Genomic DNA, 13,075 nt, shown 5'->3' on the forward strand with positions numbered 1-13,075 from the left:
GTTCAGTGATATATCACAGCGATCAACAGAGAATATTAGACGTTATTTCCCTGAATTTATTAACAATAATAACAAAAAAGTCTCACTTTCACCAATAATATTGGTAATATTTTCACACTAATGTACTTTAATATCATTGTGAAGAATTAAATCCATTAGCCATTTAGGGTAAAAGGTGTTTGTAATGGATTACACTTCCTAATCGTCGGGAAGAAGGAGGCGGGAAGAAGGAGGCGGGAACCGGCGGACAATCAAAATGAAACTTTAATTACAAAACAAACACAAAACAGCGCACCAGCCCCTCACGGACGACTGGTGCGCGCAAATAAAAAACAAAACTAAAAGCCCAGGCCTGGTCCTCTCTCGTCCTTCACTGTCGTCGCTCCAGCTTTATATCCTTCCATCTCCTCCGTGGGCCTCGAGACCGGCGGGTCGAACAGGTGTAGCTCATCTCCAATCACTCCTCCGGCCTCGCTCCCATGTACTTCGGCCCCGCCCCACTCGTCACAGTGTTTTTCTATTTTTAACGAAAGTCTTGGCAGAGCTCTTCCATGGGAGAAAGACAGCAGAATTTGTGGCAGTAAACCACAACAGACACTCAAAAGATCCACTAATAATATGTCAGATCATCATCTATTGCTGCATTACCACTGCTGTGTGTTAATGTTTTAGTGAGAGGCACATAACCTGCATGCGTCCCAGTTATGTATCATAAAGCTATCTGTTAAATCAGCCTAGGGTGTTTTTCGCTCTCTGTTTGCGATAAGCAAACGAAACAGTTAAGTCTGAAGTTCACGGTGAAGCAGCCTGTGCACTTCTCTCAGTGTATTAGCTGCGGCCAGCTTCATTCAAATGAAATGGGTGTCCTTTTTGGATTATACATCTTGGGGATTATATTCATAGCCATTCTTTTACTTCTTTTAGCATCTACTACATATCATCCACTTAAAAATTATATAGGAAAATGGAACGAAATGAGACCAATTCCAGGAATGCCGGGCGCTTATCCAATCATTGGTAATGCACTACAGTTTAAAACCAATGCAGGCGGTAAGAGACTGTGTTCTTTTAAACTAGCATCAATTAAAAATGATCATTTAACACTGCAAAATTCTAAAAGTGTGTTTCTATTGAAGATTTTTTCAACCAGATTATTGAAGGCACAAATGAAAACAGACACCTTCCTCTAGTAAAGGTCTGGGTGGGTCCAGTCCCCTTTCTGATCTTGTATCACGCAGAGAATATTGAGGTGCCTGTTACTGAAATTTTATCCTTTCCATTTACTTCTGTATAATTTTCCTCACAGTTGCCAGTTCATTCTCAAACCTCTGTTTTCCCATCAGGTGGTCCTCAGTAATTCTAGACACCTTGACAAGTCATACTCATACAGGTTCCTGCACCCCTGGCTCGGCACAGGCCTGCTCACCAGGTACGGTGGCTTTACCACCAGTTTTTGTGAAATCAGTCTGTTTACAGTCTGTTGTAATGCACACTGTTAACATAATGCATGATTTGTAGAAGTATTATGTTGAAGTATAGGGTAAATTCAGTAAAATAGTTTATAGTTTGATATAAGACAAACTGTAAGTAAGCCATTCATTTGTAGACTAATATCCAACATGTGTAAACACTGACTTTGTTTATTTGAGCATCATGACACAGCAACAGTGGCTAAACCAATGGAATGAGTTTGGGGGATGAGGGGAGTTAATCATGGTTAGGGGCAGGTGCATAAACCCAAAATGGGAATTAAATATATTATTTAAAATATATCTTAATTTTCTTATTTCGTTACTTTCTGAGGGTTTTTACATTGAAGTACTGTACAGTACTTAGGCAGACTAAATGTCAATTTAGTTCATAAATCAGTTTGAATTTGCATCTTGCATATCAGCACAATTGTGTTTGAGTTTCAAAAACCACCAAAAAATATATATTAAAAAAAATTAATTTTTACATTTAATTAAAAAATTATATAACGTGAATAACAAATGTAAAAAACGTTCCTGTTATTATTGTTATATGCATGCTTATATGTATGAGCAGTATTAATGTTAAAGGTTTATTGTTTTACCCTATTTTTTTTTTCAAAGTGTCCAGAAGAATAATCATTGTACCTGTTTAAAATCATTGTTATATTTGCAACTGGTAATGATAGAAATAATTACACACTCGATATTTAACAAATTTTAAGAGAACTGCTGTTTTATATCTATCTGTTATCTTAAAAAAAATCCTGCTGCAATCCTGTCTTTCAAAGGTCATAACATTTTAAAGTCAAACTAAACTTTGTTTCACATACGGTAGAGGACCACCTGCCAAACTGGCAGATCTCATCTCATATTCAAAAGCAGCTTGCATCAAGCACTGCAAACAAACTCTATCAAAAGCACAGTAGTTTATAATCAGCCACGCTGGACACAGGGCCATTGGCCATCTGTCCAAATGCAGCAGAGTCCAGAAACACTGACATTTAATATAAAATTATCTCCATGTTCAATTTATAGTAGTGAAGCTATGTTGAGGTCACAGACTTGACTCTTCCCAACAGCACAGGGGAAAAGTGGCGTAACCGACGTAAAATGCTGACTCCAACCTTCCACTTCTCCATCCTCTCTGACTTCCTAGAGGTGATGAATGAACAAACGGATATTTTGATTCAAAGGATGGAGAAGCACATAGACGGAGAGCCATTCAACTGCTTTAGCTACATTACATTATGTGCTTTGGACATCATATGTGGTAAAGTACATTCGATCTTTCTATAAACTGTATAGTGTGAAAGCACAATATGGGCTTTTGCTGTTTTTATATAAATATGCTTATTTTATATGCTATATGGATACTGGTGTAAAAGACCTTATGCTTATTGTTTAGTTATAATAGCTATTGATGATACATGGGATGTGTTTGTTTGCAACAGAAACTGCAATGGGAAAGAAGATCTATGCCCAGAGTAATTCTGAATCTGAGTATGTCCAAAGTGTCTATAAGTAAGTAGTGCACTCCAGTGGTAGAGCACATGTTCTTTCTAATAAATAGAGATATGTTGTTCTCTCTGACAGTGTTTTTTTTTTTTTTTTTCTCCTTTTTTTTTTTTTTTTATTGAATATGCATTAGATAACAAGGACATATAAAGAACAGAACAAATAGAACATCTACAGGAATTAAATTATATCAAGTATATGTAAAGCTTCACATATATAAACCAAATCTAATAAAATACATATATATAAAAAAAAATAATAATAATAAGGGATACATAGAGGAAACATTATGCATCAGTGGTAATACCAAAAATATCGTCATAATATTTCAGGAATCTGTCACTTTTCTTGTTTTTAATTAACCTTAGAGACTTCAGACATGCATCAATTTCAATTAAAAAATGAGGAAAAGTAGGCTGCGATTTAGAGAATTTTTGCTTGTGAATAAAAAACTTCCCAAACAAAATAAAAAAAAATTAACAATATAATTAATTGAAGTGCTAGCTTTATCTTCTTTATAGTAACATATTATATCCTTTAATTGAAAGGATTTGGAAGAATCAAGGTGCTTGCCAATATGAAGATATAACCTATTCCAGAAGCTACTCGTTTTTTCACATTGGAAAAATAAATGAATCAGTGTTTCATCCTCATTCCCACAAAATGAACAAGAATTGTCAACATTCATATATTTTGCAACAGTATCATTCACTGGGTATATTTTATGTAAGATCTTAAAATGAACTTCCTTAGTTTTATTTGAAATACAATACTTATGAGGTAACATCCAGGCTTCCTTCCAGTCTATATGTTCAATAAAAGAGGCCCAATAAAATTTTCCTTTAGCAACATTATATTTTTTACTCTGAAAGATATGTCGAATATGCTTATTATTACATTTCTTACTAAGTATACTTATACCATCTAAAATCAAATCAGGTTCTTTGGTGATACTCTTATTAAAGCTTAGATGACATTTAACAAGTTGACTTAGACCAGAAGGAATTGCTTTAAGCACTGCATTATATTCTTTAAATGGTAAAGGGAAATTATGAATAGACATAAATTCTTCATAAGATAAAAAATTACCAGATTTATCAAAAATTGAGAGAATTCCAATTATATTTCTGTTAAACCAAGAAGAGAGAAAAACAGATTTATTCTTAATTCTTATATTTGAGTTGTTCCATAGAAAGGTTTTATGAGGTGAAAAATTGTGGGTGTAGCATAACTTCCAAGCAAGAAGGGCCTGCTGATGAAATTTAGAAAGTGCTACTGGCAATCTGTCTGGCAAGTAATTACATTTCAAAATAAAGGGAAGGCCCCCAATTTTGGTAAATATATAATTCGGGATAAAAAAACCATATAGAATTAGGATTTGTTAAGCATTTTTTGATCCAATTTATACGAAAAGTATTCACTGTATCACTAAAATCTAACACTTCAAGTCCACCTTTTTTTCGACAATTTGAAAGAACTGTTTTTTTTTAGCTTGTGAGGTTTGTTTTTCCATATGAAGTCTAGAAAAATTGTGTTAAGTCCTTTAGCAGTAGAGTCATTAACAAAAAGAGAAAGCGAAGGATATACAAAACGAGATAACCCTTCTGCTTTTGACAGAAGAACTCTCCCATAAAGGGAAAGGTCTCTTTGGAGCCAAAGATTAAAGATGTTTTTGGTTTTTTTGACCCGTCCAGAAAAATTTAGCTGTTGTCGAGCTGCTAAATTTTTTGTTAAATAAATACCAAGATACCTTACAGTCTCTTTTACAGAGATACCATCAATTGAAGAATAATCACTTTCATAGAGTGTCATTATCTCACACTTGGACATATTCAGTTTCAATCCAGAAGCACACGAAAACTGCTCAATTACATTTATAGCCTTTGTTAATTGACTCTTATCTTCCAAAAAAAGAGTCGTGTCATCAGCCAACTGCGAGATTTTAATTTCTCTATCAAAGATGGATATACCTTCCAAGCTTTTTTCATGGATAATACTTAATGATAAAAATTCTGTAACTAAAATAAACAAAAAAGGGGAGATTGGACAGCCCTGTCTGACACCGCGGGTAATGAAAAATCTCTTAGAAGTGTTAAAGTTTATTAAGACAGAGCTGCTAATATCTTTATAAAACATTTCAATTATATTAACAAAAAAGTCACCAAAACCAAATAACTTGAGAGTCTGCAAAAGAAATTCATGCTCAAGGGTGTCAAACGCTTTATAAAAATCTAAGAAAAGAATTACAGCTTTAGAGTGTATAAAATCTGTATAGTCCAAAAGATCTAAAATAAGTCTTATATTGTTACAGATATGCCTATCTTTTAAAGATCCTGATTGTGTCTCTGCGATCAACTGATTAAGTTTTACCTTTAGTCTATTAGCAAAAACCAAGGCTAAAATTTTATAATCAATAGTCAGGAGTGTAATTGGACGCCAATTATCTATTAAAAGAGTGTCCTTGTCTGGTTTGGGAACAAGGGAGATAATGCCTTGTTTCATTGATGCCGTCATTTCTTTTAAATCAATACATTCTTTGTACATAAAAAGCAACGGATGTTTGATTAACTCCCAAAAATTTATATAAAACTCAACAGTTAATCCATCACTCCCTGGAGATTTTCCTCTCTTCATTGAGTGAAGTGCTATCCGAATTTCTTCAATAGTCAAATCAGAGTCACATAAGGCTTTAAAGTCAGGATCAATAACTGGAACATGAGCTTGCACTTTCTTTATAAAATTATCGCAATTGTGTTTATCAAACACAGATGTGTACATGTTTTTATAGAAGGCTGTGACAAAATTAGATATCAAATTAGGATCTATACAGTTGACTACATTAATATTAAGAACAGTCAGAGAATTTCGTTTGCAGTTCCTCTTCTCTAAAGCGAAAAAATAACTAGAATTCATCTCTCCTTCTTCCAGCCATCTAGCCCTGGACCTAACAAAGGCACTTTTAGCAATATCTATATATGCTTGATTAATTTGTAGATGTAATTGCCTTAATTCTAACTCCTCTTCCTGAGATAAATTACCCATCGAAATTCCCAATTGGCTCTGGATTCATTAATTTTATCAGAGAACATAGAGTTAATTAATTTTTTTATATTGTCATTGAAGATATGATCATTTAAAAGACAGTTATTAAACTTCCAGTAACCACGTGACTTCTGACTTTCATCATTACAACCTAATTTTAAAATGATTTGCTTGTGATCAGAAAGGGGAGCGAAGGAATGGGATACACTTTTAACAAATTGCAGGGCTGATGATGAAACTAAAAAGAAATCAATTCTAGATTTTAGAGACATTTTACTATTTGACCAAGTAAAGTCCTTTATGTCAGGATGAAAAAAACGCCAAGGATCTGTGAGGGAGAGAGAGGAACATATTGATAAAATATTATTAGAATTATTATTAATATTGAGACCTTCATTGATTCTAGGAGGAAATCTGTCCAGTGTGTTATCTAAACACTCATTAAAGTCACCGCCTAAAATTAGAAAGGAGCCAGGGTATTTACTCAGCAATTCAGTCAATTTACAAGTAATTTGAGAAAATAAAATTTTGTTAGCAGAGAGGGAGTTGCAGCCATATAAATTGCAAATAATAAAAGTTTAATTATCTTGTTTTAACGTAACAATAATCCATCTACCTTCATTTGAATTTAATACCTCCAGAATTTGCCCCTTAAATTTGTGCAAAAGAATTGAAACCCCAGCTGAGTGATTAGTACCATGGCTACCAAAGATAACATTTCCCCATTGATTCTTCCAGAATTTAACATCTGATTCACACGAGTGTGTTTCCTGAAGAAAAATTAAATCAGTTTCACAGCTTTTACAAAATAAAAAAATTGCTTTCCTCTTTACCACATCCCGCATACCTCTAACATTTAAGGACATAACAGAAAATGAACTAAACTTGAAATCCATGGCTAGTAGAAAAAAGAAAAAAAAAAGATGTACCAACGACTGAAGAAACTGTACGGAAACTTTACTTTAAAGGAAGGAATGATAAACAACCCACTGAGGTCATAGAACAAACAGAATGACTCATCTTGAACCTAGATAATCACTTCTCATGCCAAATGAACTGGCAAATTGGGCAAAAATATTAATTAGTGCTACCAAAAATCAAAACAAGACTTAACAAGTCACATATAGAAATGAATATTGAAGATTGAAACATTAATAAATCAGTTTGACTGAATATGAGGCATTAATTTACCAGCGTGACCAGCTAAAATACAATAGCTGAATTTCACATCAAACCGGAAAAATGGGAGAATGCAATGCTACTACTTCACATTGGCGAAGTCAAATCTCTTCGCGTCAATCAGAGCAAACGATCCACGGAAAGAAGCCTTTTTCCCTTCATCTCGGGCTTTCTTGACTAAGGGCCAAAGTTTTTCTCTTGCCATCCTGTCCTCTGGGGATAAAGCCTCAGTGAGACGCAGCTTGTTGTCGCGGAGGAATTTACAATCTCTGGCAGCTTGCCAGACAGCATCCCGGTAACGACTAAGAGCAAATAGTATAATAATGGATCTGTGTGTACCATAATTTCTTCGCGGGCCGAGACGATGGGCGATATCTACAGCATCCTCCACCCTCTCACTGATGCCAGGTACCACCTTGCCAAGGATATTGAGTGCAACACGTCGGGTATCCTCTCCATCTTTCTCCTGCATCCCATGCAACTTCAGTGTCCACCTCCAACTGTACCGCTTGCAATCTCCAACCTCTTCTTTCAAAGTTGTGCTCACCTTTTTAATAAGATCCTGGATCTCAGCAGACACGACTTTCAGCGTCTCCTTGTGAGTAGTCACCTCAGTAACAAGCTGATGTACGGTCGAAGACAAACTTTCAATCTGCTTTGCAGTAACGGCGGTTGTCTTGTCAATTGTTGAAATTTTTTGGGACATCTCATCGCGAAACTCGCGAATAGCCGCCAAAATTTCAGCGGACGTATCATAACGCTCATTGTGCTCGCGCTTAGACTTTTTCAAATTTGGCTTAATGGGGGTGTCGGGAAGAGGAGCAGCAAGGATATCACAAAGTTTTGGTTGAGAGTCAAACCATTTGTTCGGTGTCTCTTCCACCTTCGATTCGTTTTTGTTCTCTGATGAAAAGGTAACGTTAGCATCCAGGGTAACTTCACATGTATTTTGGACATCCATCCTTGACTCATGCTCAGGCACTAACATGGTAGCAACTGGAGCTTTTTTATGTTTTCTTCTGCCCATAAATTCGCCTCAAAGTGAGAGATTAATTGCCAATCTCTTATATTTGTTCATTCATATACAATATGTTCACTATTTTGGTTGTAATATCATCCAACCTAAAACTTTCCCGACGACACCTCGGAAACACCTCCTACCTAGCCGCCATCTTGACCGCCTCCCCTCTCTGACAGTGTTCATATTCTTCCTGCAGAATGAGTGACATCATCACCAAGAGGCAGAGAGCACCATGGCTGTGGCCAGACTGGATCTACAGCAAGTTAAAGGAAGGCAAAGAACATTCCAGAAGATTGAGAATTCTTCACTCCTTCACTGCAAGTGTGAGTGATCAGCATTATTATTTACAGGGTGGATTCAAGTAAATTGGGACACTTTTTGCCTTTGAGATGACTAGGAAAAAATAATTCAATTATCCCGAATTAACCCTACACTATTGCAGAATTTATTAATATTTTTAATCAGCTTTTATTTTTATATTTTCTGTATTAATTTTAGTTTTAGTAATTGTGTTATGTGCTTTTGTCATTTTTATATACTTTTTTTGCTATTTTAGAACCCATTTAGCTTCATTTTATTTTATGTTTGAGTTTAGTTTTAGTAATCTTAGAATGTAAATGATTTTACTTGGCAGGATTTTCATTTACTATTTATATTTTCTTTGTTTAAATTGAAAAAAGTAATTGAAAATGATTATTTAACATTAACACACGATGTAGCGTCAAGATAAGTTTGCTTCAGGAAAATTACGTGATTTATTTATGTTCTGTATGGCACACACTTGATGGCCATTGTCTGGCAGACAGATGGCCATCAAATAAAAGCCTCCAGATCATTCTTACAGAATTTTCTGTGTTTTCCTTAAGGTAATTAAGGAGAGATCGAAGTTTATGAGCTCTGAACCTACCAGTGATTCTGACCAGGGCCCGAGGAAAAGACAGGCCTTCCTAGATATGCTGTTAAAAACTACTTATGAGGATGGAAAGAATTTGAACCATGAGGACATTCAGGAGGAAGTGGACACCTTCATGTTTGAGGTACAAATAAAACTGCCAAAGGAAACTGTCAAAGACAGAACATTGTTTGAAGAACCATTCTCTTTGACAGGGTCATGATACCACTGCAGCTTCAATGAACTGGGCTTTACATCTGATTGGCTCCCATCCTGAGGTCCTGAAGGCAGTGCAGGTAGAACTACAGGAAGTGTTCGGTAAATAAGTCTTTCATTGAGCGTAATGCCTACAATTTGTTCTTAATAAAACAATTTGTTCTGTTTAGTTCTGCTCACTAGTCAAGAAAGCATCTAGATGCTTTTGAATGTTTTCTAACTGCCTCATTTACTGTAGAGTTCAGCTGCGTCTCCTCCTGCATTCTGATTGGCAGGTTCGTCAGACCGCCACGTGGGGGTTGAGGACCTGAAAAAGCTGCGCTACCTGGAGTGTGTCATTAAGGAGAGTCTGCGGATCTTCCCCTCCGTGCCTCTGTTTGCACGCAGCATCTGCGAGACCTGTCAGATCAGTAGGTGGCAGCAGTTTGTCACCTTGCCAAACAGTGCTACGAGATCAAAGATCTGCACTTTTTGATGCCACTCTCATTATTATCTGCACCTCAGCATAACAGCAGATGTCAGAGCTTCTATTTCCATCTCCCGTTTGCAAATATGAAGCAACCTGAGTGTTTATTTCTACTCAGAACAAAGTTTTTTTATTCACGCCAAAGCAGCTGGATGGAAAACAGTAACTTTTTAGGATGGAAAGTGTTGCAAAATGCAATAAATGCATCTGTTTATCAATTATTTATTAAAGCTTTGTTCTGTCTCCTACACAGTGGTATAGTTTGCCGTGTGCTGAATCCTGTTTATTCAAACTCTATGAAATGTACTGTATAACGTAATTGAAACACTGCTATTGTCGTGTTGCTCTGTTGCAGATGGGTTCAAGGTCCCAAAAGGAGTGAATGCTGTTATCATACCATATGCTCTTCACCGGGACCCGCGCTACTTTCCAGAACCTGAGGACTTTCGACCGGAAAGGTTTCTGCCAGAGAACAGCAAAGGGAGGCATCCATATGCGTACATCCCTTTCTCTGCAGGGCCAAGAAACTGCATCGGTAAGAAAAAGAACAAAAAGATTTTAGTATAAAAGTGACTTGCAATAGAAATTATAATGCTGAATTCTATCCAGTATAATATTAATTATATGGAAAGGAACACATTTCTGTTTAGGTACTGGTTGTGTGCTATGTGTTTGTTTCACTAAAAAGAACCGACTCACTAGAGACGTTTGATTGGGAATTGAAGTATACTGGCTGCACTTGATGTGTTTAATTCACTAAACTGAAACGGCTCCTTAAAGTCATTTGTTCTGTAATCAGACTGCACGTTGTGCCTGTTTCCCATTGAAGATAAGAGTAGCGTGATTCAGTTCTGGTAGTGTTTTTTTTTTTTTTTTTAATGGAACCAGTTCTTGGTTTCCAACCCTTGTCATATGATATCCTCAGAACTTGTAAGTCAGGGGTGTTCCTTGATGGCCACTGTCCTGCAGAGTTTAGCTCCTACCCTAATTAAACACACCTGAACCAGCTAATCATTGTTTTCAGACTTACTAGAAACCATGCCACTGGAAGGTGTTGCAACCTTTAGCCAACAAAGAGTGAGTTTTTTAAATGGATCTCAATGGAGAAGTTTCACTACATAGAATAAACGCATTTTTTTTTGAGGAAACAGCTTATCATTTAATGAATCGACCTGTTTGTCATTAAATAATAGTTTTGGATTGAACTATTGTTAGAGTTTACAGTGGGGGGAAACAAGCCATTTTGTAAGTGAACATTAATACAGACCCCTGTATCTCCTAATAATAAGACCATCTCTGCTAGAAACTTCTAGGAAAGAGGTTTTGATCTGGTTGGAGCTTAAACCTGCAGGATGTTGGCCCTATGGTTCTAGGATTGGACACACAGAATGTATCCATCCATTCTATTGTACTACTTGTTCATTGTTTTTCTATACGAACACACTAGATGGACGTGTTTGAATGTTGAGCTCATGTATTTTGCTGCATCTCACACACAGTGCTCAAGTTAAAGAAGTTACAAAACAAAACTTACATCAATAGTGAAGATTCACTTTCTTTTATATTTATACTCATGAGTTAATTCGTATAATTAGCATGGATAGTTAAAAGAGAGATGCAGTGTGCTTATCTTCCCTTTGGGCCTCTGTCCCACCTCCGAATAAAACAGATTGTTTCACAGCGAGTGGTGCTCGCAGGTTCAGGTCGCTGGCCACACACTAGAAGAAGCTTCTAACAAAACTGAACGAGAGCCGTATAGCTTTGAAGATTTATTATTTCAGCACTCGGCTCATCTCCAGTGCCTTCCAGGAATGAAAGCTCCAAATAAGAGCATTTTGAAATGTACTCCATGAACTTCCCCATCTCTTAGTCTTGTTGCCATTCTGAGACCTTATTCTCTGTTTCCCACTTTCTCTTTGTCTGTGCATGTGTGGCTCCAGGCCAGCGCTTCGCCATGATGGAGGAGAAGGTAGTTCTTGCTACAATCTTGCGTCACTTTGACGTAGAGGCATGTCAGAGCCGTGAGGAACTGCGGCCTCTTGGGGAACTCATTCTGCGTCCCGAGAAAGGCATTTGGATTAAACTACAAAGAAGAACCAAATAACACTGACCACCACTAAAACTTCAGGTTGCTTTAGTCCTCACATGACTGCTGCTAGTTATGAGCAGATTAAAATACAACTTGCTAACTTCTTTGCATTTTCTGTTCCTATTTTATGGGAAAATGTTTGGAATGATGGTAAAAGGAGAGCTGAGAGTATCAGGTTCTTATCGGTAATCAAATTAGTCCAAATATCATATAAACAAACATCCAAGGGGAGGCAGATGACATGTGGTCAGATCCTGCAGAATTTTCATAAGAGATCTGAAACCATGTGGACCTAGTTATAAGTTAGAAATGATGTACACCCTGCTGCTCAATTGCACTAAATAGGCTGATCAGTTTATTGATGACCCCAACACAGCTACTTCTGTATAAATGTACAGTACATAATATATATTGCAGTTGAAATTTTTTTATCATGTGAGAAGAAAGAGACAGTAGAATATTTTCCGTTAAACTAGCAAATTAAATTATAGAGCTTCATGGTCATTCGATTATTATATTTAACCACAGAACATCATAATATAAAGATCAGATTCAAGTCTGTAAATCAACTCAGTGTGAGGCAAAACTATTTTAGCACTTTCACACTATTGTTTTCACTTTATAATATTGAAACAGATATGTAGTGTAGATATTATATAAATCTGACAATATGAATCTGTATATGCTTGTTTCTGTTTTGTTGAATGTATGATCAATAAACAAAAGTAATTCAGTTTGTACTTAAATACTAAGCTTACACATATTTACCTACTTTAACAGGGGTAATTATGGGGAAAAAAGAGAATTAACAGAATTGATCTTTTCGTTTTAGGCATACACTAACATTCAAAAAACTGAGATTAGTAAGACTTAAATTTTTTCAAATAATATTTTATATATATATAATTTTTTATTTTAATTTTTTTTACAGCAAGTACACATTAAATTGACCAAAGCTTTAAGTAAAGGCATTAAAAAAATTACTAAAGATTTCTATTTCAAATAACACAAAATAGTGGTTTTCATCGACAGTGATAAAAAATGTTCCTTGTGCAGCAAGTCAACATATTAAAAGTGATTTCTGAAGGATCACGTGACACTGAAGACTTAAAATTCAGCTTTGCATCACAAGAATACATTACATTTCAAAATATATTAAAATAGTAAAAAGTTATTTTAAGTA

The 13,075-nt window shown here is 35.8% G+C and overlaps 1 protein-coding gene across 2 annotated transcripts; it reads left to right on the forward strand.

Annotated features, from left to right (window-relative positions):
- The first annotated feature begins 737 nt into the window (after positions 1–737).
- On the forward strand, positions 738–12,744 carry LOC132113556 (cytochrome P450 4V2-like). Of its 2 annotated transcripts, XR_009425181.1 has the most exons (12): positions 738–1,050; positions 1,137–1,249; positions 1,344–1,429; positions 2,552–2,742; positions 2,924–2,993; positions 8,426–8,552; positions 9,096–9,266; positions 9,337–9,439; positions 9,613–9,747; positions 10,159–10,338; positions 11,744–12,187; positions 12,627–12,744. XR_009425181.1 is itself a non-coding variant. In XM_059521375.1 (11 exons), exons 1-11 carry the CDS (start codon positions 858–860, stop codon positions 11,905–11,907), a joined length of 1,533 nt encoding a protein of 510 aa, XP_059377358.1. In that variant the 5' UTR covers positions 738–857; the 3' UTR covers positions 11,908–12,625. The 2 variants fall into 2 exon arrangements, 1 of the variants encoding a protein (XP_059377358.1); XM_059521375.1 differs by lacking the exon at positions 12,627–12,744 and having other exon boundaries at positions 11,744–12,625.
- The last annotated feature ends 331 nt before the right edge of the window (positions 12,745–13,075 follow it).

This window comes from Carassius carassius, chromosome 33 (assembly GCF_963082965.1).
Source record: "Carassius carassius chromosome 33, fCarCar2.1, whole genome shotgun sequence".
NCBI classification, from domain to species: Eukaryota; Metazoa; Chordata; class Actinopteri; order Cypriniformes; family Cyprinidae; genus Carassius; species Carassius carassius.

Bases quoted from the DNA above. Each gene is read 5' to 3' on its own strand.
- LOC132113556 (XM_059521375.1), top strand. From the start codon at position 858: ATGGGTGTCCTTTTTGGATTATACATCTTGGGGATTATATTCATAGCC. The intron at 1,430-2,551 runs GTACGGTGGCTT...TCTTCCCAACAG, and splicing joins GGCACAGGCCTGCTCACCAG to CACAGGGGAAAAGTGGCGTA. The intron at 8,553-9,095 runs GTGAGTGATCAG...GTTTTCCTTAAG, and splicing joins TTCACTCCTTCACTGCAAGT to GTAATTAAGGAGAGATCGAA.